Raw genomic sequence first — 26726 nt, 5'->3', positions numbered from 1 at the left:
GATGCTTTTGCGCACCTAATAGCCATTTAACCAAAGCAGATTAGTGGATAAAATTGAGAGAGGGAAATATACTAATAAAATCTCTTCAAAAGCAATGTCAGCGCAGCTTTTCAGTCTGAGACATAAAAGAAAATGGTTTCAGAATCAGTCCACTGTTCATTTGACAGCATGTCTTCAGTTGTCCCTTTGCACTGCAGGGGGGTGGGGGGGGGTCAAGCTGTCCTTGTGCCATGCGTGTCAGCATGTACAATGAAATTCTGTGAAATATCACTGCACCGATGTCATCATACAGATTCCCTGCACATGGTGATGAAAGTGACTAGCTCTGAACAGCAGTGGTATGGCCAATGTTGTGGACACAGCATGATAAGGCTGAAAATGCAATGTGCTGGCCTGGCTACTCTCTGGGCAAAGGATCCCACACTTGTTCTTCCACAACTATCAGTCATCAAAACAACAGGACTTCAGCGGATGCAGATCAGCACTGAGGACACACAGAAAGCCAGTCAAGGGAAATACAAATGAACATGTAATAAGAGTATAAGGCAGCTCCCAGGAGTCAATGTATGTAAATGAATGAATGTGAAGCAAGGAAATGCTGGGGATAAACAGCACACAGGCTCGACTAATTATTCTTGGATGTAGCACCGTCACGATAAAATACAGATACAATACCATTAATGCTGCATATCAATAACCCACAAAGTACATTACTGTTCAGACTGGATCCAGTTGTCTGGTTTGACTTCTGAAATCCACGGCACAACTTGGTTGCAGACTAGTGAACTAGTGCATTCACCCACTATTCTGTGAGCAACACAGCACTACACCATCGTAAGCCCCTTCTCTGCACTTGCAACACTCAAAATTGCTTTCTGCAATATTTAGAATTTATTTTGCTTGAATTCAAATGCAGGGACTGCACCTTCTTTCAAGACATCAAATGGAAAAGTAAATACTTGAATAGCTTTTGAACATCAAAAATGAACACGTTAGAGCACCTTTCCTCCCAGGAATGCTCATGTCCTCTGAAAAGCAAATATTACTTTTAACCGAAAAGCAGACACATTAGATTTGGTTAATGGACTTTTAACCGCATCTCACTGATTGAAAAGGATGTTTCTAATGGGCTAAGTCAGGCTTTAATAACTCTCAGTCTAGACCATCTGAAAACTCTCCCTCAACAAACCTTCTCACTTCTTCTTCAATATGCCCATATAAAGTAAAGCACAGGGTTGAGAGTTTATTCCAGTACCGCTTTCTGTCTCTTACTCGAAAAACTCAGACACCACATAGATATTTACGAGTACAACTTCCTCTGTAGATCACAGTCTACAAATCACACCCATACACAGTTACATGTACTGTCGAATTAGTAGAATTAGCCACGTGATGCATTTCACTACCATCTTACATTCAGTAACCCTGTGTTTATGACTTGCATTCTTCTACAATCCAGAGAATTACACACAAAAACTGCTGGGACACACCAGAGAAATGCAGCAGCATGCCATATGAAATGTTAGGATAATTTAACATGCAACACTGCCGATGTAAACGTAACATTAACGTTCCTTTTAGACAGATATCCTTTGTGATGGTATCAGGATTAATGTGGGCAGTCGACCATAAATCATCTCTAAATGTTCACTGCAGAGATCTCACAGTTTTAATGTTATCCAATGATTTGGCATCACCTCTAAACCCAGTGAAGAGGATTTTAGTACAAATGAGAGTGAGTCCATCCAACTTCTACAGAGCAGAAGAACACTGTGTGAATAAAACATTGTTTTCCACAAACCTCACGATAGATGGGAACAACACATGTAACCATGGTAACTGTACACAACCTTTACAAAAACTAAAAAAATATTTAGTTTTTATTGACTAAAACTAACAAAAACCAAAAGATAAAATTTGACTACATGTTTTGCAGCCAAGTGGTAGTGAGGTTGAAGCACAGCACACAAGTTAATATAATCATCGCTAATGACAGAAGATGTAATGCATATTTGAGAAAAGAGAAAACAAACTACAATGTCCACCGACTCTGCTGCGTTCTGCCTTGTCTCTCTCAAAACATTTTAGCCTGGATGCATCAATGCAGCAAAGACTGCTGAAAGACCTGGACGAGGCTATTTAGCAAAAGAATCTACAGGCTGGAAGAGAACACGACGGAGCAGTCGCATGCAGGTGTGGTCATTCAGGACCAAAAAGTGAGATACCACTGCTCCCCCGGTAACCTGCAGGGGGAGGAATAAGGACAGAACTCTGGGGCTGTTTTTTCCTTTGCCAGGAGTAAAGTGGTGTTTTGCTTCAAGGACAATTAAAACATTTGTGACAGACCATTTGCTGAGTCCCACAACAACACAGTAGAGGCAAGAATTAATTAAAAAAGATTTCCAAATACCTGCAAGTTATACTAAGAGCAGATGAAAAAAAATGTCTCAGCAACAATAATCCCCACAGCACGCCACATCTGTACCACTGTTGGTGGTGCAAACGGCATTAGTGCCATGTTTCTTTTAATTAGAAATTAAGGAAAGATGGAGCGGTGGCACTACATGTTCATTGCTCATTGCCTTGGAAGTACAATTCTGACTACACGAGTCATTTACCACAAACAACAAGTGCTAACTTTGATGTTTCCTTGGTGTTTTTCTGGCCTACTTATGTGACAGCATAGAGAAGGCATGTCTATTAGTGCGCTCACCTGCTGCCACAGCTGATGACATCACAAAGAACATCCCCACTGCAATCCTCTTCAGAGAGGATGGCAGCAGGCCATGGCGTTTTAGGATGGGGTCCACCACTTTGTCCTTTAGGGGAATCAGCATAAGGATGAGCACTGCATCAAACATGGTGAGCCAGGCGGCGGGGAAACGGAACGTCATCTGGGGGGAATGGAGGAAAAAGATGAGGTAAAACTGTGCAAAAAGGCAGCGGAGCATGAAAACTATGGACAGTGTCACTGCATTCCCACACAGTTCACAGTTTAGCAATTGCTTGTGTGCATGAGTAAGTGAGTGGGTCTGTATATGTGTGTGCAAGTGTGTACTTAGGGGTTCATATTGCTTTGGCACCCCCAGGTGGTCAAAACCAAACATGATTATATGGAAAAAAAATGTATACATTTGAAAGAAAAGAACACAAATAGCCAAATGTAATAATCATTATTATTATAATTCTTGATTATTAGTAGTGGTATTATTTACTGATTAAATGTGAAAGTGGCAAATGAGACATATTGTTAGTCCAAAATAAGCACAAATCTAAATCTGTTAACATCTATAACAGCAGTACTTAAGACTGTGCAAGCTGACTGAATGACATATAAATCAAAGGGAATATCCATTATGAGCATACAAAGTATCTTTAAGTTCAGGTTATATCTCACAGAGTGAGCAATGAAAGCCTGCAAAATGCTGGGGATGGTTTTTAAAACTCAGATTCCAAGTGCCATCTGAGCTCCTAATGCGTTTCTCATTTTACACTTCTGATAGAATCATTTGTTCTCAAGTTGAATTACCATTTTATGGAGTACCTGCTGGCAATCTGTACGCAGATCCTTAGAGTGTTTCCCTCCCTTGTTTGCACATTATCATATTCAAAATGACAGAAAGGGCAAAGACTTGTCCTATGAATGATGGAGGTGTCCCAGGAGGCCTAGGTCTGCTCTATGTACATATAGTACACACAAACATACATATATACTGGGCACTTTATTAGGTAGAGCTGTACAATTATAAGCACTTCAGTGCAACACTTCCTCCTTAACATCTGTGTTTATGAAGCTCAAAAGTTTCAGTTTTTGGTGAAATTGTCATAAATGTATAAATTCAATTATATCTTTATTATTGAGGTCATAATTAAATGTGTTGTTGTACTGGACTACATTTATATTCAGGTGTTCCTAATATTTCTAACCCTCTCATGTATGTGGCTGGGAAGTACAAAAACATAAGACACACCTAATAAAGTTGCCATTCAGTATAAAGTGTGTAAATTGTGTACACAGACTTTTTTTAAAGTATAAAGTGTGTAAATTGTGTACACATACTTTTTTTTTTAATTTTCATTCAAACCAGTTCTGTTGCTACTACTCAAATATTTACGTTAGATTCATGAAGACATAAAATGCACAGCACAAGCACATCTGTCTCCTATTTGCACTTATCATCATCATTATTATTATTAGTAAGGCCTTTCTTTCCTTGTATTTGTTCAGCTTAGCCATTGAAAATGCCAGGTGAGGTGAGGGAGCAAATCACAGCGGCCTCTAATCTCACTTCCCTTTTGATGTTGAAACGTGTTAAGGCAGGCAGCGGAAAAGGCTTAGTTCCCTTTTTATAAAAGACAGATGTAAAAAAAAAAAAAACTAAATATAGTTCACAAACACAGTTAGACACAGCGGAATATGAGTAAACAAATCTGTCAGTTTTAGAGTCACAAGTCTAAGAGAATATTACTGTGAAATATAATGATATATGTGGCAAATATACAGCAGTAGGCTAGATTGTGTGGTTTACAAGCGTTTCACTTCACATTTCCATGCAGTCAGTAAATTTCCCTATCACCACAAGCAAAACAGCCCTTGTTATACTATACTACTATGTAGTACACCAGTATTCCAATTTCATCACTTTTAAACTTTGATTTTTGAGGAGTTGTGTATCATGTGGACTAACTCAGGGGGTTTCTGTCATCAAAGCCCCCCAGAACTCAACATACAATCTGTCAGAGACACAGTTACACCAGCAACACTCGCAAGAAATACAACCGCAGCCAGGCTGCTATTCTGTGAGGCATTAATCTGTGCAGTTCCAACTTAATCCCCAAGGCATTACCAGCCTTCACTGCTACCCGCCATTGTGTGTCAGTGACCCAGTGATCTCTTTAGTTTCAGTGTGAAAAAACTAGCTCAAACCTTCTTAGGTTAGGTATTGGGTTTAGAGGTTAGAGCTCCTCACTGTCTAAATTTAACTCAACAGAATTATACAGTAGTTGCTCAACACTATGTGGATAACAAATCACCATATCGAACCACCAAAGTAAGCACAATGCTATCTTTTAATTACCGTAAACAAAAAACTAGCACTGGACTGTCTCCACTGTACAGAAGGCTACCTGTTGGGCATCAGTAGTGAAGTTCGAAGCAGTACCAGGGATCTTCAGATGGAGGCCCTGCAGGACATATGTTGTCTGCATCTGCAACACAATAAGGAGATTAGACTCTCAGCATAAAGTAATTTTCCACCTTATGATCACCAGGATGTCTGGTTGCAAAACCATTCTTCTCCAATAGTGAAATGAAAAATAACCATCCTATCATTTTACACATATCTTACCTGAAAGTATACAGTCCAGTATGGGATAAGGGCCAAGAAAACCGGGAGGGTTTTCAACAAAGATTTCACGTCCTCTACTTTCTCTTCTGGAAATTTTCCTCCATAGGTCACTTTGGCACTGTCTAGCAGTGTTGGTTTTTTTCTTCACAGGAATAATGAAACATCTTTAATTAAAATTACAGTGTAATTGATAGCAAAAAATAAAATCATAAGTAAATATAGAACATACAAGAGTTATTCTAAACTCTTAAAGTGGGAGATATCTGTGTGAACAACCTACCAGCTCTTCTAGATATAGGAAATAAACCCTATTCTAAGGTCTATAATCCCCATCTCTGGAGAAAATGCCTTAATAAGAAATTCTTGAAAGGCTGCACTATTGGCCAACTTAAGATATTCAACGTCAGGTTCTTGAACCCATTATGCTACTTTGGTTTAAAGTTAAGTAACAGCACTTCAGAAAACTTTTCACCCTGGGGAATGACAATGAATGCCCAGACCAGTGGGGAGAAAAAGGAATTACACAGGCGGATCAAAGGAGGCTTTAACATAAAGGTCTATCAACAACACCTAGTGCAGCTGTGTTATTTCACCAGCTCAGAGTCACCATCTCTCTAAACTCTGCCCTGAACAAAACACTTGCTACACTGTTGGAGAGAGCGTTCCCATTGAGAATGATGAATGCTTTGCTACACCAGTTACTGTGAGCATGGTATTTGTAATTCTGTGTCATTTAAACACGTTTACTGCTTTACAATACGGTTTTATGCTATCTATCAGTACACAAAGGCCTGACACTGACTGACACACAAAGATGAAATGCCACCCACTGGAGCAGACTAGGTTCCCTGGGTTTCTGGGACCATAAGGCGAAGTTCAGAATCTTAAACATATCCGTAAAGGTGCTGCCATCAGCGGGCTTGCTGATGAAGACGGTTCGGCCCAGGAGAAAGACCAGGAAGGAGACTCCAAGACACACTGTTGGAATGATGTAGCCATACACAAAGCTGATATTTTGCTGGATGTAGCCCACACCACCCAGAGACAGAATAGCTCCTAGGTTGATGCACCAGTAGAACCAGTTGAAGAATCTGCGCGTGGCCTCTGGTCCTCTGTCTTTCACCTGAGATCACACACACAGTACAGCATGACAAAAATTAGCTGTCATTGTAATCTGGTCACAGATACAAGAAGATGCTTTAAAATAAAATCATTTAGAAAAAAACTTGAACTCTGAACATTGCTAACACTGTGTCATACCAGTTTGCCAGCTATAAAAGAAATGTGGTCATCAGCACTTTGGCATGAGGGTTTTCAAAGCCACATGCTAGCGATATGAAACTGGCAGAAGTATAAGTCAACAAGAAAGTTTGTTTGTGTGTCAGGGGGCTTATCTAGGAAAAGGACAGCCACAATAAACAGCAACTTCTTGTTTATTTGTTATCTACTTAATGAGGCTTTGGGCATTCTTTCAGAATGTGTTATGATAGCCTAGACCATTAGCAAAACTGCAATAAATTCAGTTAAATGTCCATGCAAGCAAATAATATTATTCTCATGATGGCACCAAGCCATTCCACATGCAAATTTTATCAGTGTATGATGAAGTGGATACGTCTTTTATATAGAAGAACAAAAGATGCAGCAGTAAAGATGCAATTAACTACTGGGATGATATAGTAATGTCACAGCATTCACAAGCTTACGCCCAGCGTAAATCTTTCTGGGGTCCTCTCTGCAGCGGTGCAGTGTCAGTTAGAAAATTCATCACATGATTATAATTTGTTACCAACAACTGCATTATAATACGATTAAAAATAATACACACACAGCGTACTTTTGCGGTTGTTGCGCTGTCGTTTATAAGACAAGATCAAAGTAAGTGGCAGTGTTCCCTCCAGCCATTAGTCACGCCAGGACAGGACAAACATTTCATTTACCATCTTGTTTCAGTGTTCACCCTCCATCAAATACAGAAAACGATGAGTAAATCGTACTGATCATGGGTTGACAAACGTTAAAACAGCAGTGACTCGCAAAAAATGAGGGATACAGTTGCAATGGATTCCTCTGCTGTCCCAACAGCCGCTACCAGATGCATCAGCAGCCCAATTAAAAATATACCTTTATCATTATGATGCTCAAAATATTTGTTGTATGTATAAATTAAAAACCCACAACATAGATTGTGTCAGTTTCATAATAATGGTGTAATTATTAGACTGCATGTAACAGGAAGTCTTCAGTTTCACTGAAACCAGGCACATTTCAAGTGTCACCTACCAACATTTAGCTGGAGGAGCATTAAAGGGAAAATTCTACCTTGATATGAGGAACTTCATATTTCTAATGAAGCGCTGAGAAAACATTATCTTTTATGAAGTTACTTGAGTGCTTCATTAGCCAATTTCAAGCTTAACAATCATAGACACTTAAAAAAAAAAAACCTAGCTGATGTGTGATGTGCTGCTCTAAGATACACCAATGTCTGGTTTTCCTCTGTTGCTTCAAACAGTGTATGGATTTTGCTTGACGTTGTATATTTGAACATGAAGAGCTTTGACTGAAATGAAATGTAATGAGCGTAGTGGGCTTAAGAGCTAATCATATTCACCCTGCGAGTGCCCAATGAAAGGGTAAGATTATTTTGAAAAACAAAGACTCTATTGATAATCTTTCATTTCCATGACAGCTTCTTCTAGAGGACCTTCTGTGCAATCTAACCTTATAGCACAAAATAAACAGATGTGTAGTTTCACTTCTTATCACTCATAAAATTATTCAAGGCTTTGTTCATGGGTGTTTGTGTGTACACTTGTGTGAGTAAGAGAAAGAGAGAGGGGTTGTCATTTGCATGGCATCACCCTCATGTAGACTTCATGAGGAAGATTTCTAAATGGCTATAATGATCAAAGGTATTCATATCTAAGTGGTAGAGTCAAGGCAAAACATAAATCTTATCATGTCTGACCACTATGATGTCATACTGAATATCCAATATTATATGGGAAAACAGATCATTCAAAGACCTTCTAGTCTATGACACACACAGGTGACAAATTAAAGGAAAATGCTGAATAAATGAGTGACCTCTTGGAGGACGACAGCACCCCCATGTACAGGGCACAAAGGGTCTGTGAATGGCTTGATGAGGATGACAGTGGCATGAATCATATGCTATGGCCTTCAATCCACTTGAACATACTGTATATGGGAGATGTTGGAGTGACGTGTTAAACAGCGACTCCACCACCATCGCCAAAATAACAAATGAGGGATTATCCTTTGGAAGAATGGTGTTCATCCCTCCAGTAGAGTTCAGAAATTTGAAGAGTCAATGCCAAGGTGCACTGAAGATGTTCTGGTGGCAGCCCAACACTTTAGGTGGGGTTTCCTTTAATTTGTCACCCATCTGTACATTATTTGAAATCTTAACATAAAGCTTTTCATACTCTACCTGATCTGCCCCAAAAGGAGTGATGTTGGACTTCACAGTACCCACACCTAATGCAATTAGAAAAAGTCCACTGTAGACAGCAGTGCCACAATATGAGGCACGAACGGGACAGGTTACATTGCTAGGTGGGGTACTGTTTGTGCTCATACATTCAGCAGGTTGCACAGGAAATGCCATCTCTTCTCCACATAGGTGTATCCTGGTGTTCTCATTTGAAATAAAAGGGAAAAATAGCATGCCAATAAGATATAGGATCAAACTTGAAGCAATTGTCCAGAATTTCCCAAGGAATGCATCTGCCAACCAGCCTCCAAATGGCGAAATCAGGTAGGTAACTCCCATGAATATCAGCGAACCCTGGCTTGCCCGAGTACCCTCCCAATAAAAGGGACTACTATTGAGAAAAAGGACCAGATTGGATGTGATGCCATAGAATGCAATCCTTTCTAAAGATTCAGCCAACAGGATGGCTGCGCATGCTCCTCTTCTTCCCTGGAAAACAGATGGTGGTGAATGTCTGTTCCCAGAACCTGAGTCCAGAAGAGGGGTGCTCTCATTGGCATCCCTTCTGCTTGCCATTCTCAACCAATTTAATGGCTTAGGTTACTCCTCGATTAGTAAGAGTTCAAACCTGCAAAAAGAAAATACATGGGAAGTTAAACCTAGCCAAGTGTTGTCAAAACAACAAGCTTTGCCGAAGTCATATTAACTGTGAGTCTTCTTACTTAGTAAGCTAGCTAGGTTTAGCAACAAGACTGCTAGGTAAGAGTTTGGTTTAACATTACCTTTAATTACTGACACACGTCCCAGTCGTCTTCACTTATCGCCATTAACTTAGATAACGTTTAGCGCTCAAATATTCTTCTGATTTATTGATGATTGGCAAACAACGCAGCGCTCAAAACTGGATTCAAATCAGTACTTTGTCAAAGGAGAACTGGAAGTCAACAAAACCAGTGTCACAGTACTACCCCGTGACACTCTGACTCAGTCAACAATTGCAAAACTTGTACCGCTCAAAAAACGATGTATAAATGAAACTTACCCGTGATGTCGCGTAAAACGAGTGTGCTAACAGCCTATCCACGTGATTTGGAAGACGAGTCCATTTATGCGGACGCTGGGCCACCGAAAGAAGGAAGTAGCGGTGCAGTTTCGTTGTTTGTTTGTTTTTTTTTTCTTAGTACTGCTTTTGGCATTGACAAAGTTGTCAAAAGACAGGCGTATTTTTTCGTTCGCTTTTTTTTACTCTGTTTTAAATGATGGTCTTGAAACATAATACAGAAATTGGTTATTAGGGCCTGTACAGTATGTGCGACCGTGATGTGTTTCCAGGGAACCATATAGGAGACGGACTTGTAAACATGTCAAACGTGGTGCAGTGCCAGGTAATGAGCCTAGCATAACGTTAGCTTACTTTGTTCCTTGCTGCTACTTGTCCTCTGCGTGGTTTCAGGAAATGTGATAGGACTTCATTTTAGCAAGCATACTAAAGCAGGCTGTACAGTCGAGGATCTGTGCTGCAGATGCAGAAACCATATGCCCTACTTATTCTGTCTGATTTTCAGAAATCTTTACATGTCAGCTATTTAACGTTAGCTCATCAGACAGGTGTTGTGTTGAGATGTGTTTCCCCGTCGAGATGTGTTTCCCCTAACCTGAACCCTAATCTTATCCTAACCATAACCACAGAGGACATCGATCCAAGAAACATTGTTTTAACAAGGGGAAACACATCCTGACGGGAGAACACAAGACCGGCCTTAGATAAGAAATGAAATTCCTCTTTCTTGCATGTCTTAGCCCAAGAACTGGGAACCACACTACAGCTGAGAGAATAAGGTAATACACATTTTTGCTAACAGTTGTTGCTTAATGTTTTAGCCTATGAAAGTGCATTAGCCTATAGTGAACTGTTAACCAGGGCTATCTAAAATAAATAAATAAAGCTGCTCTTGTGAAACTGCCTATTTTATGGTACAATGGCTGTAGTAAACTAGCTGTAACATTATGAGTCAGCTACATACGTGTACAATGGCTTTAGTGAACAGCTATTTCATGACTGAGGAGGGTGACGCTCTAGGCAGGAAGCTGTGACAATAGTAAGGAAGCAACAAAACGTCTGATGGCCGGTGATAAATAAAAGTAAAGGAATTTGAGATCATTTTAATGTGTGTAGCTTTGCTCATCTAGCCTGTCTCCCTACAAGCCATCCACAGTAATATGTTTCTTTTATTGTAGGTCCCACATTGAATCAGCAGGACACACTTGTGAGCTCAGAGATGTAGCAGAGTTTCAGTCTCCTGCTGATGTGGCACACCTCATATCTCAGAATCCAACATTCGAGGGTGCACTGGCCATTCATCTGTTCAGAGCAGGCAGACTTCTCCTGGGTACACATGCTTGCTGATATATATGATATTTTACTTATCGACTGGATACTTATCTCCCAAAAACATTAGAACCCGTCTGTTTGTCTATCTACCTACCTACCTATCTACCTAACAGACATCCAGCTACCCTTTGGCGTCATCTTTGGCGGAACAGACATAAATGAAGATGTGAAAGTGGAGCAGAAGCGTGTGGTTATGGAGCAGGTGCTACTGAAAGCCAGGTAATGTTGTTACGCACTACTATTTTAACCCATTTGATTTATTTCAAATGGCTCCAAGTTGAACACTTGACATTTTTGTTCTTGATTTAACATGTTACTTAAACTGTGGGCTTTTTCAAAATGTTTTTTGATTTTTTTTTTTTGTGAAAATGTGTGTTTTGTTTTTTTTGCTTGACCACTGTAGTTACTAATGGGAAACACAAAATATGCATTAGACCTAAGTCATGATTCTAAAATGTGTAATAGGCTGTTTTATGGCAGACCTTTTAACATGTAGCAGGAAAAGCACAGGTGCAACTAGTAACACTAGTTATGGAGCAGATGAAGGGCCCTGTTAATGTGCATGTGTATTCATTGACTGCATGGAATCAGACCGTCATTATTATTAGTTGCACTTTTGTTTGTCCTGCTGTGACAAAGGCAAAATGTTTCTGTTGGATCTGTCTGAACAAATGATGTGAGCACAATATAAATATATGAAAATTAGACACCTCATTGAGCATTAGAACCAAGTGTTCTAGTAATATATCATGACATATTTACATACTTCTTTTTGTAGAGGTTTGGTGCAGACATCACTATCCGAAGGTGCGAGCAGGAAGTGAATGTGATCATTTATGTCTCTTAATTTAAAGAGTTCAATCCCTAATTTAATTAACATTGCAGTTTTCAGGCTTGGGCATACTAACAAATGTTTTACAGCTTTACAAGCTCAAAGTGAAATTGCTGACTAGTGTGATTATTGCCATAAATCTCTGCATATGTATATAAAAGTGTGGATAGCATTCATCTTTTTAGTTTTGTTGTAGATATCACTATAAAGATTACATGAAAGTTCAGAATTTTAAAAGTGTGTTTCATCGATACTTGAGCAATTGAATCACATTAACTAGTGTGTCAATTCTTGGTTGGGTATGAAAACCTGGATTCCTAGAAGTGCCTGGCATGAAAGGATGAGGCTGAACACATGTGAGCTAACCCCAGACCCCGGTGTCTCTGAAACCATTATGATGATCATAGATGGTAGGGCATCCATCTAGTAAGTCTAAGGGAATAATTGCCTTCTGGGAGAACTGGGGATATTCAAGTCTCATAACTTCAAACATCTGAATCCACACACCTCCAGCTGTTAGTGCCTTCTCACACGAGCCTTGATCATGGAGTTCAGTCTCACACACACACACATGTGCAAATTAATATCTCCCCACTTGTTTGATGCTCCACATTCCTTTTGTTTTTCTCTTTGTATTCTTGGACTATTCATCCTTAAATCCTTTGCCTTCAAACCACAAGTCTTTTTTCTGCTTTCACAAACTCAGTCTGACCCTGGAGATGTTTATGTTTTTTCTGTTAACACTGCTGGTTCTTCTGTTTTTGTTAAATTTGTCATTGCATGTAAAAAAAAAAAAGAAAAGGCCAAAACTTACTGGAGCAATGAAAATTCTTTTTATTCGTTTTATCAGGTTTGCAGTTGCATTTACTGACAAACTGAAAGAAGCGGCAGAATCATTTTTGGTATGATTATTCTCTTTTGTATTTCAGCAGATCAGCTGTAGTGGTTTATATCTAATAGGTATTGATACTTGAATGTATAAGTCTGTGTATAGTGTGGCACAATTGTTTTACTACACAGTTTCTATGTAAGCCTAACTGCTGGTTCATCAGTATGTTTATGACTTCCTGCTATGTTGCCCTTCAACCCTCTATATAAACCTAACGGTGAATAAGACTGTGATACGTGATATTTTATTATAAACCAATTGCTGACCCATGTGTTACCGAACTGCTGTGAAAGATCAAGAGTGAAAGCAAACACACTTTGTTGGAATTGTACGACACATCAACAGACAGCAGGAGCCTGACAGCTCTAATATATACAACAGAACAACTCTTACTATATAAACACAATATCCTGCCCTGTCCTGTAATAGTTTGGCATTAAAACAATATTACCCTGTTTTATTTTCAGATTAGATTCTAGCTGTAAGCTGCCGATTGAGGCGAATGGCATGCTTTATCTCTGCCATTTAGAGTTGACAGCAGGCAGACAGGACAGGCACTGAGAGGCATCGCCTCGCTTTTTATTGTGACAGAAAACACACAAAGGGGATGGATGTAGTGTGATAACATCCAGTCAATTTCCTTTCCTTCCCCTCTGATTTATTCTGTAGTAGCTCCATTATGTTAGCAACGGAGTCTTTTAAAGTCTGGAGCTTGTTTAAATATGTTTGGAGTGCGGAGAGTATTAATTGGCTGTTACTGTTGTGTCACATAAAGAGAAAGGCGCACAGTTATTACTAATCACGTTTAATGCTTCCAGTAATTTCTGATTGATTTTAAACATTTAGGCATTTTATTGGTTGATACTTAATGAGAATTTTCTATTGTTTCTTTTTTTTTGTCCACTGAAGTTGTCCCAGAGAAGTAAAATCTTTGTCCAGCCCCAAGGTAAGCTCTCCAGGGTGATTGTGTCCCCCTGACTTGCTATTGAAGTGTTGCATTAATTAGCTTTCACATTTTTCCTCTGTTATTATGCTGTCTGCGGTACAGAGTTGATTTTGCTCTTGCCATTGGCCCCTTAGAACTGCTCAAATCACACTTCCATGTTGTTTTTCCACCAGTAACTTTGTTTGGCAATTACTGTCTTTTCATAGATCAGAGGGCAGCTGCAGGGCAGCTGCATGGCTGAGCCTGGACCAGTGACAGCTTATTTTTTATGCTTGTAAACCAGATAATGATCATTTTAAAGTGCTTTTTACACAGTGACACAAAATAATATTTTAATTACATTAATTTTGTTTTACCGGTTTTAAGTTAAATTAATGGTGTGTTTAATATAAACATCAATCTGTGTACCTCTTATGAATAAAATACAGGATGTGATTGGTGTTTTTTAGTTTGACGTGTCATATAACTAACAAAGCATCTTAAAACCAGTTTGCCTCCATAATTAAAAGCCATCTTGATAATTAGTTTTATAATATTATCATTGGTGTAAAGTAAAAGGTTTATTAAGAGCACTGTGCCTTTAATGGATGTGTTTATTTTAAAGGTATCCAGACGGAAGTGGCTGAGGAATTTTGCTGGACTGAATTCTTGAGTAGCTCAGGTACTGTTAGTGTTTCATTTGGTTGTCATTCTAGCTGTTGCCTAGTTGATGTGGAACTAGATCGTTCACAACCTTCAATGTAACCAGCTTTCAGATGTTTTAATTTATTTGCCTTTGGTAGAACATATTTATCACTGAAAGATATTCTGAGGGAGGTGTGTGGATCAACCAGAGTATTCAAATAAAACTTACTTTTCAAAAAGTATTTAATATTTTGTTTGGTGTGCTAACCCTTAAAATAAGGACTAAATAGTAAATATTAAAATTACATAAGTATTTGTCATACTTTGAATATACTGGGTTTTGGCTTGAGGTTTTGTTCTCTTAGAAAAGGTTATTGGCAAGCAGCATTTTGGTCAGGCACTGAGTCCCGTACAAGCATCAGAAACTTAGCTGACAGATGAGTCTCTCTGAATTATCAAGGCTCATGGATACTTGTGTGCACATCCACAGAAACTACCGTACATGGGACATGTGCTGGATGTTCCCACACTTTGAAATTTAAGCTCCCCTTTACACTTTGTTTTGCTGGTGTTATTTTGTCCTTCTATACTCAGATGTGTCACGTGCTTGATAAGGGAGGCCATAGTTTCTATCACAATTCCACTTATCCAGCACTTTTCCTTCTCTCTTGAAACTCGCATTTGAATAGTTCAGTAAATATGCACTTTTCCTCCAAGCATCCTCTCCACAAACAGTGTAAACGTTAAAATGGACATTGCAAAATAATGTCCATCCCAGGTACCTTAGTGCTCATAGAACACATTGTTGAGTACAGAGGAACAGCTGATTAATATCTCTCCAGCTCAGGGACATTTGTCATCAGGCTTTACACTCTGTGCAAGTAATACTATTTGCCTACGTCCATTCTCTGTTTGTTATATTAGAAGTAGGAGTTAATGCTATTGTGCTTTTTGTCAGATGTGATGAAAGAGCTGTGAACTGACTCATAGCTGTTCTTCATGCTATAGATAGTTTCAGCTTCTGCATGTGTACAGTCTGATTGCATTGTCTGAGTCATTTTTTTTAAATGGATGTGGATTAGATATGCCAGGTAGAAAACGTTTCATCCAGATGACGCGTACTCTGGATTACTACTTGTGATTGTACGTAATAAGGACTAGTGAACGTGACCCCAGGTCAGATATGTGATATGTGATCCTGCAATTTATGTTTACTTATTACACATGTGCCTTAGTTATCATAAAACAAAAAATGTAGCCTAAGCATTGCTGTTCAGGTGTCACTGTGTGGTCCTGATGATTTGATGTTTGTTGACCTGCATTTTTTTCTCAGTCTCAGCAACTTCACTTTTGTTTTCCTGAAAAACAACACAGTCTGACAGAAGTGACTTGTGCAGCAGCCTGTGTTCTCCTCTAAGCGCTTACCATCCTTCAGTCTTCACACACACTCCCAGCACAGCAGGGGGCACCATCCTGTGTGTGTTCTCTCCACATCTCAGTGCATATCGATTCACTTTTTCTTCCCTCCATTTTGTGTGACATAAGTGAATCATTAATAAATAGCAAAGTCTGGGCTATATAGCTTAATGAAGTTGCGGACATGTTTGAATGTTAGGAATAAATGTGTTCAGTGTGGTCCACTGAAAAGAACTCCACCAGTGAGCATACAGTATAAGAGGCAAAGCAATGTAAGTACTGTATGTGTGGTTGTTGTCCTTTGGGTGCATGCGCCCTTCAAAGGCAGTGACTTCAGCACTTGAATTCATAAGCTGACAGTCCATGAAAGCCACTCACTGTAAGTTTTTTTTTTTGTAGCACCTGCTGTGTGCTTTGTTAGATGGGGTTAAGGGGATACGTGCGACAAGTGGAACTGTGGAGTGAGCAGCAGTTCTTTGAATCGCTGAAAGATGAGGCGAAACAAAAAAGGGGGTGTGTTGTTACCTTGACCAGGTACTTAGTTTTCTGATGATTGGTATTGAATAAATTAGACATGAAGTTTCAGTGAAGTGGCCATATGAGTGATGATGAAAATGCAAGGTGAAGGTTAAGAGAAAAGTCCATTATCACCTTAAAGTCTGGAAGCATGATCAGGGAACAGTGTATCATAGCATATGCATATATATTAGGGGATGCATGGGTTAATATATTACCATGATGAATTTTCAGGTTGTTTTTTCCATATTCAAAACAAAATACATTTGTGGATCACTGACATAGCTTCAACTAATGCAAAAAAAATCCAGTGTTTTTAAAGATATTTGAAACTCATATTTCCAAATAAAGTACCTGACTCACCCCATAATGTTAGGTTATATACACACAACAACTATCCATACTCTGTTCTTGGGATCTGTATTGGTTGTTCTTTGCCATTTTAAGAAAACAAGTGTCAAGCCCCCTTTTTAGGCTCACCATTAGTGAGGTCAAAGGTCAAGCTCACTGTGACCTTGCGTCCATCCCATTTTTGTAAAGGAGATATTTCAAAAATGCCTTGAGGGAATTTATTTTATTTTACTTGGTATTTATTTTTGCAAAGCTCCAAAATCGTTGTGCAATTTCAAGGGACATGACATGAACCTAGAAGATAAAGAGAAAGAAAGAGGAAAAAAGCAAAAAGTTATTTAAATTCAGTTCAAAGCTATGCAGCCTTAGTACAGTTTATAAAGATCAATTAAACATTTCTGTTCTTTGAACTTAGGTGTGTGGTCGATAGGCTATCTGTGTATGCTGTATCGGCACGGTCATGAGATTATACCCATGTATGTGTAGCAGGATCAAAGGTCAAGGTCCCAGTCCTGTGAATTTCCCTGGTTGGCAGAGGTATAAAGCCACAATGCGGTAACTCAAATTTTTTTCTTTTGTGGTGATAGCAGGACAATTCAACAACATGAGCAACCAACAGTGAAACCTATGCAGAAGCTCTTGGACAACCGCAGCACAAATGCTGCTATTCCTTTTTGTTTAGCTTGGTGTATGGATGGATGTACTGTATAGATGATGATTCTTATTAATTATTGTAAATGTTGTGAAGTGTAGGCTGTCGGTGGATCAGTGGTCTGCAGCGGAGAGTAAGAAACTCACCGGGCTTCTCACATTTCAGGGTACACACCTGCAGTCTGGATACAATCTATGAAACCTTTAAAGTGCTAATTGGCCTAATATGTCTGACCTGTGTAACTTCATTAGTACATGTGATTTTTCTTAGCCAAGTTCTTGTTTTCGATGGTGCTGTTTTGTCTACACCCTGCAGGCTCTGTAGTCTGTGTCACCCTGTGCCACTCAACAGATTAATAGGAGCTGTTCAGACAGATACTTGCTCCCACATCCATGCACACACATATACTGTACACACATGCATATTTGCTGATTAAAGCATTAGGGGATTGTTCAGAATGCCCTTCTAAAATCAAAGGCAAGCAAACAAAAATGTGCTTTGCATAGAACTAACAGAGGCACAAAGATAGAGAGAGAGAGAAAAGATTGCTGCTGGCACAACAGATGATTTGTGCAATTTGTTTTTCCTCCCCTGAGGAAAGATGAATTATGTCTTAGATCCAAAGGGTTTTTTTTTTCTTTGAATTTCTTGTTTGTTTTGACAGGTTTGTGCTGTGGTACGATCCCAGCTATCCTCCGTTATTTTCCTGTATCTTGTCCCGAGATGGTGACATGGGTGTTTACCGTGACTGACGTTGCTTTCTCATCCTGCGAATCAATGCGAAGTTCAACACATTTTGCAGATGAAGGGCTTTTTTGACGATCAGCTCCTAGGATCAGGATCGATGCCCAGACTCCATGCTGTCTTTTTAAGATGCTCTTTAATAGCATGAAAAGAGCTGCCTCAGCCTCTTGATCTGGACTTATCTGGCAGCAGGGGATTTCACTTGACTGTCACTGTGCACATGTTAGTGTCTATCTGTGCCATTATTTCCTAAATGTTTGTCATAGACACCAAGTATTTTTTTCTCTGAGTTGTTTTTATACCTAAATGTTGGTTCAACACTGCTTTACCCTTCTGGTAAAGCAGTGGGTCGCTATCAGCCATAGAAGGGACAACAATGAATAATTCTTTCCCTTAGGGTAACGCCCTAATGCTAAAATGTTTGTGTTGATGCAAAGTAATTTTCTTCTATTCATTTATCAGACCTCAACCTTAAAGTGTTGCCTTTTGTACCAACCTTGCTTTAAGTTTACACAAAACCATCTTCTCAGTCGTTGTAAAATGCTGGTGCATCTAAATGTTCTCGCAGAGTTTTTGATCTCAGTTGTTCTCCGTTGTTTCCGTTGGTTGGTCCACCACTTTGGCCCAGGCTGAAATATTTGATGCATATCATTACATTTAGTACAGACTTCATGATAAATTGTAATTGTTTTTCGGAGTCCTCAACCTTCAACCTTGTGCCTTTATCAGGTCACAGTTTGTCCAGTACTTAATGACCAAATACCTGCCACTAATACACTAAACTGAGATAGTGGACCCTGGCTAATTATCAGCATGTTAACATGCTGACATTAGTATTAATCTCAAAGCACTGCTGTGCAGCCCCTCAGGGCTGTTTGCACGACTGTGGACTCTTAGTCCTGGGGTTACCCTTCTTTGCTCATGGGCATATTAGCAATGAGCACCTTTCAAATAGTAAGTTGGCTCCCTGCTCAGCCTGTTCTCCATGAGGCAGTGGTAAAGGTAATTTGAACCACCTCAAATGCAAACACTTAAGAGCATGTACAGTGCATAGAAATGATCTATTTAAAGCTAATTGGAGAATTTGCTTATCACTGAATGTTTCGAGTGTGTGCCACCGTTGAAAGTATGCAGGACTATGTTAGCAGAATCAGGACTTGCATCCTCTGCTTGTAGAAGGCCAGGTGCGCGACAGTTGCTGCTGGTATTGAGCACAAGTTGTATGCCAGCCAGTTTCTGACTAATCTCTGGATTTACCCTGAACATGAGTTGATCTGGGAAAAGATCTGATTTAGCGGCCCTGCCTCCCAGTTAAAGTAACGTTTGATGTTGTTAACATGATGTTGGGTTCGCTAATTTCAATCTAGGGTTGTTCAGTGAGCAAATTGTCACCCGGACGATCTGGCTCTGTGTTTATGATGCTGTATCACACACTAATTAGGCTGCAACCTTCCAGTGTTTGCAGCAGACTATTTCCCTGCTGAGCGTTTCAACTCTGATCAGAGAATTGTGCTAGCACATTAGTCACTGCTGTCTTATTTTCCTCATGACCTTGGGTGATGTATTGCTTTCATTATCTGCAGATGTACTTGGGATGTTCATTATGCAGTGTTTTCATAGTGTGTCACTCTGTCTGTGTGTCTGGTTCCAGGTATAAGCATTAAGCATGTGGATAAGCTGCGTGTGTTCCTGTTGGTCTGTGGCCTCCGAAGAGTCAAGGACCCCCTCTATTTGGTGGAGGTTTTTTCAGGTATACCATGTAATTTGTAATGTTCATGATTTATTTTATATATGTACCGGTAATGAAAAACTCCAAAAACATAATCATGTAATATATAAAGAAGACCAGCTAAGAGAGGGGAGGGGTTTCTTGCTGACATGTTGTCACCCTGTTCAACCACAGTGTTGGGTAAACCACCACATTACAAAACCTTAACAACTACATATCTGTAGTAGCATGTAATAGAGGCATTGTCTTCATCAAATAAGGATGATGTTGGGTCTCTGCAGTTGAATTTCAGCTAATTGAAAACCGATGTGAATGAGCAATGATATTCTGCTGACAGCTCACGGTGTTCCTTTTTATATATTGTTGTGAGTATTGCCACTGATTAGCAATATCAGTGAGATCTTTTATTATTTTCTGAAAATTTAATAACGCACAGTTATGGTAATAGGACATCACCAGAAGGCGTCAAATTGTAAATGTTTGTTTCAGACAGAAGAATGAGATGTGTGGATTTTAACATGGCATTTTCCTTATACATTCCACATACTTAATAATAAACTAGTGGAGCAAATATAGCTGTAAGAATTCTGTTTAAAAAAAAAAAACCTTTACTGCTTCTGATAAAGCTGCTGATGTTCAGTGTTTTTCCTCAGACTATTTTTTTTGACATTGCCAGTTTTGTGTCTTTCAGAGTGGCATTGTGAGGATCCGCTGAATGTGTTGGTCATTATTGGGCCAAAGGTAAGTAGACTGCCATTATACAGCAGATCAGGATGTTTTTTCATACTTGTCATGTGTCTCCCTCTGTACTGTGACTTTCTGTACGGTTGAAATTACCTAGAAATCCCGCCCCCCAGGAATTGAGGCAGCCTATAATTGGATGCAGCAGTGGTGCTGGCTTTAGCTCTTTAGCTGGAATTAACGAGCCAGCGCTGGAAGGAAATGGCAGTCTTCTGCAAACAGGGCAAGGGTCTGCAGCAGCAGTAGTGGCCCTGTTTCTTTTTTGTGTCTAACTGGCTGCCTGGTCTACTGATCGCCTGCTCCAGATTAGTACTTGCCTATGACTAGGGACCTGTATAGTGCCACCTCATTTTCATACACATGGAAGGGCATATGTCTGAACATGTGCTGCTATAAATTATGCCAAAGTCTTGTCAAATAATTGGACAAAAGCAGGTGAACTCTTGCAGCCTGCCAGCACTAAAGGTATTAAATCAACCAGTCAGTCAAAGAATCAAATTAGATTAGTTTTTATGCATTTACTGGGAACTTTTTTTTTTATTGTTGTTGTTTTATGTCTCTGGTTAGTACTAAGTCATATTCTAGCCAAGAGCTGCAGCCTTAGTGCCGTTTCATTTCAAACCTCTCACTCACTGATTGCATGCTTGTACCCCCCGACTTTATTTGATATGACATAACTGTACAGTAGTTTAGTGTCTGTTCTTTCTTTCAATCAGGGTGTCAGGCAAAAGGTATGTTCTGCTTTAGTACTGCTCAAAATCAACTCAGCTAGATGCGTCCGAGGCCTTATATGTTGTCTTACTGATGCTTTCTTCTCCGCTGTGTTTTGTTTGATGAAATGGTTCAGTGGAAGCAGAGACAGATGATTCATCTCGACACCCCTGAATCACAGTGGAAGCATGCTTGTTTGTCTGGCACATTAAAATCCATACATTATTATAAACATGTATTTGCGTTACTGTCAGATTTTGCCATTTTAAGATTCCACTTTTTGATTAAGCCTTGTTGGTTATATTTGATGAAGTAAGAGTAATATCTAAAAATACAGTTAGAGTGAGACATGAATTGCTCAGATTGTCATCTGATATGAATCCTACTTCACTGAAGCAGCATCTGTTGTGGAGAGGAAAATTTGTCAGTTTTTCAGCGATGACACATCTGGCTCCTCTGTAAATAGGTGTTATCAAGCGCCGCAATGTGCTGCAAATTCTGTATTATGATGAAATGAATTTAAAGAGTATTGTAAAATTGTAATGATAGATCTTGACAGGCTTTTGCATATTTGTTGCTTGAAAAAAACGAAATCTGTTTCAAAGGACAAGACAAGCATTGTCATCATCACAGAACAGGAAAACATTGACAGATTCACTGACAACAGCATCTTCCTCCCCCCAGCCACAATCTTCCATTCTGATTTCTGTTGATTCACCCTGGGACAGTAGAGAATCTGCTCTTAGAGAACTGGTGCTTGTTAATACAGCCTTTATTGTGAACTGTCCCCTGCTGATTTCACAATGTCTGTTAAACCCCAAATTACACCAGAACACAGTCATATTGTTAGTTTCGATTCTTTCATTTTAATGCACACACATATTAAAGCAGATTCAATTTAGAAATTCCATGAGCTATAAATGAAAGAGAAATAAGTAGCAACATCTTTGACCTAAATTGCTTTGCTTTGACTTCTCTGTGGACAGACTAATGCACACAAATCCCACATTAATCAGATTGGCCACCCACCCCACCCTGATTCCAATTTCTAAAAATCCTGCCTTTTTAGAGAATCATGTGAATCATCAGTATTGATTGTGTCATTGTGTACTTTATCCTTGATGAAGTAATTGCTGGCGTCCTTGATGAAAACAGATCTTAGGACAGCCAGAAAAAGGGTTTCCCTTGTTTTTGTTTCTCTTTCAGATGGATCCTGTGCTTACAGTGGAAGTGGAAGCTGTTGTTAAAAGGTGTGTTTTCATTATTTATTACTCATCTCATAACAGCAAACTAATATCTGAGCAAATGTGGCTCTCATGTATCTAAACATATTGTGAACAGAATGCAAATCTGAGGTGAACGCCAAGGTTCTCTTTTCTTTTAATCTCTCCATTCACTCTCAAATCTTAGCTGGTCTTTCAGTTTTGTTGGCAAGGGCCTTCACCACAACAGAGATCTGTGCTACAGGAAGCTGCTCTCTCTGTTCAGGACTTCACCTGGACGCTCCATTCATGTCACACATAGTGCCAGACGTGTTTCTGGCCCTGAGCTTGTCACTGCTGTTCAGCCTCATTGATGCCTCTGTGAGTCATGCAGAACTGAGCTCTGCCACTACTTCTGCAGAACAGCAGGGGTCTTCTTGGCCCAGGAGAGGAGCCGTCAGGAGCTTCATGCTGCAATGAAAAGGTGCTTCGCTGTGGTCAACAGCTCCGTCTCCGAGGGCATGTCAGGAGCCATCTTGGAGGTAAACATCTTCAGGGCTTATGGGTAATTGGATAAGAGCATTTACTGGCTTCAACAATTCAGCTGCTAAACACAACTTTATCCTTTTGTTGTATTGTGGTACAGAATAATATGTTGGTAATTAGAATTTGGTTTATTACATTATATGCAGGAGATTTGCCATACAAAGCCCTTGGAATGTGAATATTTACAGGAGTCCTTATCTCGCTGTTTGTTACTCAGCTACAATGTTATCTGACCACTTCAGGAACAATTACACAAATTAAACACTTAACTCCAAACTTCCTGTTCCTGAGTGAGCAAAACCTGCAAATCCACTTGATCTCTCTTAAATACAGCCGACTGAGACAATCTACAGTAGGCTTAAAGTCTTACTAGTATGTTAGCAGGTTTCACTCAGCTACCTGTTGAAGGTGATGATGATAAGATTGTTAATTTTATAAGTAAACTAAGGCACTGAAGAGCAGAACAGCCTATGCTGTGCTAAGCTGTGTGATTTCCAAGGTGCTTAGGTGTTTTTTTCCCCCTAATAATAACAATAATAATAATAATAATAATATTAATAGAATGAGTGAGTAAATTTTGTCTGTGACTTGTGTGTGAGTGTGAGTGTTTAATCTCTTGGCTCCAACAGGCCATGGATCTTGGAGTACCTGTGCTGGCCAGGAATATTCCAGGAAATGCCGCCGTGGTGCAGCATGAGTTCACTGGCCTGTTGTACTCATCTCCTCAGGTATATTGTGACAAGCACTCACCATGTGCAGTAGTGTCAAAGCACCATGTGACTAAAGCATCCCATTCCTGGCAGGGATTTGTCTTCCAGGGCTCTATTGAGAATGAGGTTGTAAACCTCAGTGGGATTACCCTGGAAAAATAAAGGTTAAATAAAAAATAATAATAATTTAATCATAAACTCTCACAATTTTGGGTTGGAAAAGTAACTTTACATCATTTTGTAAAACTTTTCACTTAAAATTCTTATCATTTGTTCAATATAAGCAGGTAAAATGTAACAAAAGGAGATGATGTTTCCTCAGGTGCTTAGATTAGAATCAGAGAGTGCAGCCTTCAGGGACAGAACAAAGATACCACATTACCACGTAGTGATGCAATGCATAGCAGCAAGCACGAAAGCGCAAAATAGGAAGCTCCCATGAGAACTTGTCAGTGTGATATATAAAGAGGATTGATGCATGCGGAAAGAGAATAACATACTGCAGGTTAAGGCCAGAGACAGAGGGCTTGAGCATGGCACTTGTAAGACACCGTGCTCTAACGTGACATTGTAACAGCACAGACGAGACCTCTCCTTGGGGAGAGCGTTGGAGTCCACGTGCGCTCAGCTAACTGCCAGGAGAAAACTCTCAGATGGCTGCACTGACTTGGGCTGGATAACCTACGCCTTTAGCTAAGACTGATCGGCAGTGAGTGTAAGCCAAAACATTCCTTGCAGTGATCACGTTCAACACTTTTTTCTGCCCACTTTCAAATCCTCCCCTCTTTTTGATTGATAGTTTAGTATAGGTGTCAAGAAATGTGGCAGAACAAACAAACAAACACACAGGCACCAAAGAGAAAAATTGCCTTTCCTGTCTGGCTCTATAATTTGTACTAAGAGTGAAGTGATTATAAGCTTTAATCCCTTTGCTGAGGATTTATAGCTCTCCTATGGCCATACAGAAGAGCTGTTTCCTACCAAGAGTCTCTCCAAACATAATCATATCACTTGACTGAAGTAAAGTGCAGTGGCCTGCTGACTGACAGTGGCTAAAACTTTGTGTGCCCATTGGCTCTCTGCAGCAATAAATGCTGGCTGCTGTGTTTTGGGAACACTTTAAGGCACTTTCACTTCAATTTGTTGGATGCTTCTCTTGGTCCTCTGGGCCAGCAGATGAGTAAGTAGAGTATAGGATGCTGTGTGGAAACACCCAGTCACAGACGATGCTCAGCAGTGGCATCATTACTCATTTTTTTAATTATCTAATTATTTTTTCTCATCTGCCCCTCCCTGTGTTTCCATGACAGCTGTAACACTCTGTTTTTACCTTTCTTCAAGTGAGAAGTGGCAGCTTTTAGGATGCCCTGAAAAGGTCTATTGGACAGCCATATTTGGATCTGGAGCCACAAATATCTCCATCCTTTGGCAATGTACAGGCACTTTTGAAGTGTTTACTAATCATCATGCAGGATTTTATCTGAGTTCTGTTCTCATGGCTTGGATTATCTTTTATGCTATAAAAAAACATATCTTCAGGCAACATCAGTGGTAAGCCTAAAGTGGCATTTGGCAGTAAATGAGACCTCTTTTTTGCCTTTATCCCCACCAGGAATTTGTGCATCAATCTCAGAGGCTGTTGTCAGATCATGAGCTAAGAGAGAGGGTGGTGAGGAATGGAAAAATCTACGTGGAAGAGCATCACAGCCTGAAACGGGAGAGAGAAACTTACCAGCAGCTGGTGAACACACTGCACTGAGTGTAAGGTCACAGTATTCAACCCCAGCCCAGTTTCTTAGGAATCTCAGCGACGGAGAACAGGAGTTTACACCTGTATTCTGTACTTACCTCGCATAGCTAAGTGTAATTATCACAGGTGTCTTTACCCTCAGTCTTTTAAGCAATCAGGCTACAAAATAACTGTACAAAACAATCATGTTTTTATCTGCACTGCCAGATTGAAATTATACTGCAGAGAACTTCGCGCCAAAGACAAATAACTGTTTTTGCTCTAACGTATTTTATGCATTTGATGAGTGTTATTTATGGTTTAGTATCAATATAGGAAAGGCATGGATTACTTTGTTTATTCATTATATGTAATAAAAGAGGTGAAGGCCTCTGCTTGGTTCTGACTGGTTGGTTATCTGAACTTGATCATGTACTCTACTGAAACAGCAGTAGGTGTGTTTCATACTTAAAAGCCTGGGAGTGCTGTTAAAACTAGATTTTTCTCTCAAATGCAGTGTTGAACCAGTTAATTTACTCTTGCTAAGAACAGTCTAGTCTTTTTTGCTGCAGAGTGAATGGTACCACATTCATTTCTAACAAAGTGTAACGGTTGGGTTGCACACCCTCGGGGCCCTGCAAAACTCAATTTGTTTAAAGGGCAAAGGGGCATGAAAGGTTCTTGTAATTTGCCATGGCAAAAGTTAATTTCGGCAACACACCGGGGCATGGGCTGATTAGAAAAACATGACGATTTCCACAATGCTGCATTTTTGATGCAACGGTAAAATTGAGCATTACACAGAATACATATGAATATCAGTACCAGAGATCATGTGCCTTAACAAACTAGCACTTGTGTAACAGAAAATCAAGTGCAAGGCAATATCAAAGATCATAGTCTTTTAATGAAAAAAATAAATTAAATGAAAATTCGATCAACTTAAATTTACAAAGAAACTAGACTAACGTTTCATAATAGAAAACACCAGTTTAATATTTAATGAACTAAATCCACGTCGATGAAATCCATATCTGTCAGGCTGAATTTTGTATTTTAGCTGGTAATCAATATATTGTATTTGTAATCTGGGAGACTGTTTCAGTGTGTCTTTGTACTGTATTTACCAGCATGTGAGTGCAAAAATTTTGGAATGTAGATATGCACATGCATCATTAACATATGGTG

At 39.5% G+C, this 26726-nt stretch overlaps 2 protein-coding genes across 10 annotated transcripts in view; one reads left to right on the top strand and one right to left on the bottom strand.

The window, feature by feature from the left end:
* slc15a4 (solute carrier family 15 member 4) overlaps positions 1 to 9937 on the bottom strand; it is a 28627-nt gene extending 18690 nt beyond the window's left edge. For 2 of the 4 annotated variants that reach the window (XM_020590658.1, XM_020590662.1), the window contains exons 1-7: positions 9851 to 9929; positions 9591 to 9742; positions 8806 to 9436; positions 6179 to 6471; positions 5349 to 5490; positions 5128 to 5208; positions 2714 to 2894 (exon numbers count right to left, since the gene is read on the bottom strand). In XM_020590658.1, the coding sequence (XP_020446314.1) occupies positions 2714 to 2894; positions 5128 to 5208; positions 5349 to 5490; positions 6179 to 6471; positions 8806 to 9384 (1276 nt within the window). In that variant the 5' untranslated portion in view covers positions 9385 to 9436; positions 9591 to 9742; positions 9851 to 9929. The other 2 variants (XM_020590661.1, XM_020590659.1) reach the window with 2 other exon arrangements.
* Positions 9938 to 10013: 76 nt separating this feature from the next.
* glt1d1 (glycosyltransferase 1 domain containing 1) lies at positions 10014 to 26690 on the top strand. Of its 6 annotated transcripts, XM_020590664.1 has the most exons (14): positions 10014 to 10193; positions 10498 to 10647; positions 11047 to 11198; positions 11314 to 11419; positions 12883 to 12934; positions 13831 to 13867; positions 14472 to 14528; positions 19822 to 19920; positions 20591 to 20640; positions 21357 to 21371; positions 22558 to 22601; positions 22975 to 23095; positions 23729 to 23827; positions 25422 to 26690. In XM_020590664.1, the coding sequence occupies exons 2-14, from the start codon at positions 10580 to 10582 to the stop codon at positions 25566 to 25568; spliced, it is 1047 nt and encodes a 348-aa protein (XP_020446320.1). In that variant the 5' UTR covers positions 10014 to 10193; positions 10498 to 10579; the 3' UTR covers positions 25569 to 26690. The 6 variants fall into 6 exon arrangements, with proteins under 6 accessions (XP_020446320.1, XP_020446319.1, XP_020446322.1 ...); XM_020590663.1 differs by lacking the exon at positions 10014 to 10193 and having other exon boundaries at positions 10203 to 10647; XM_020590666.1 differs by lacking the exon at positions 10014 to 10193 and having other exon boundaries at positions 10203 to 10647; positions 22980 to 23095; positions 25422 to 25507.
* Positions 26691 to 26726: the final 36 nt, after the last annotated feature.

Source organism: Monopterus albus, unplaced genomic scaffold (genome assembly GCF_001952655.1).
Source record: "Monopterus albus unplaced genomic scaffold, M_albus_1.0 scaffold12.1, whole genome shotgun sequence".
Classification (NCBI taxonomy): Eukaryota; Metazoa; Chordata; class Actinopteri; order Synbranchiformes; family Synbranchidae; genus Monopterus; species Monopterus albus.
Note: the sequence above shows the minus strand (reverse complement) of the source record. Positions and strands in the feature narration are given on the sequence as shown.

Bases quoted from the DNA above. Each gene is read 5' to 3' on its own strand.
- glt1d1 (XM_020590664.1), top strand. From the start codon at position 10,580: ATGAAATTCCTCTTTCTTGCATGTCTTAGCCCAAGAACTGGGAACCAC. The intron at 14,529-19,821 runs GTACTGTTAGTG...GTCTGGTTCCAG, and splicing joins TGAATTCTTGAGTAGCTCAG to GTATAAGCATTAAGCATGTG. The intron at 19,921-20,590 runs GTATACCATGTA...TGTGTCTTTCAG, and splicing joins TTTGGTGGAGGTTTTTTCAG to AGTGGCATTGTGAGGATCCG.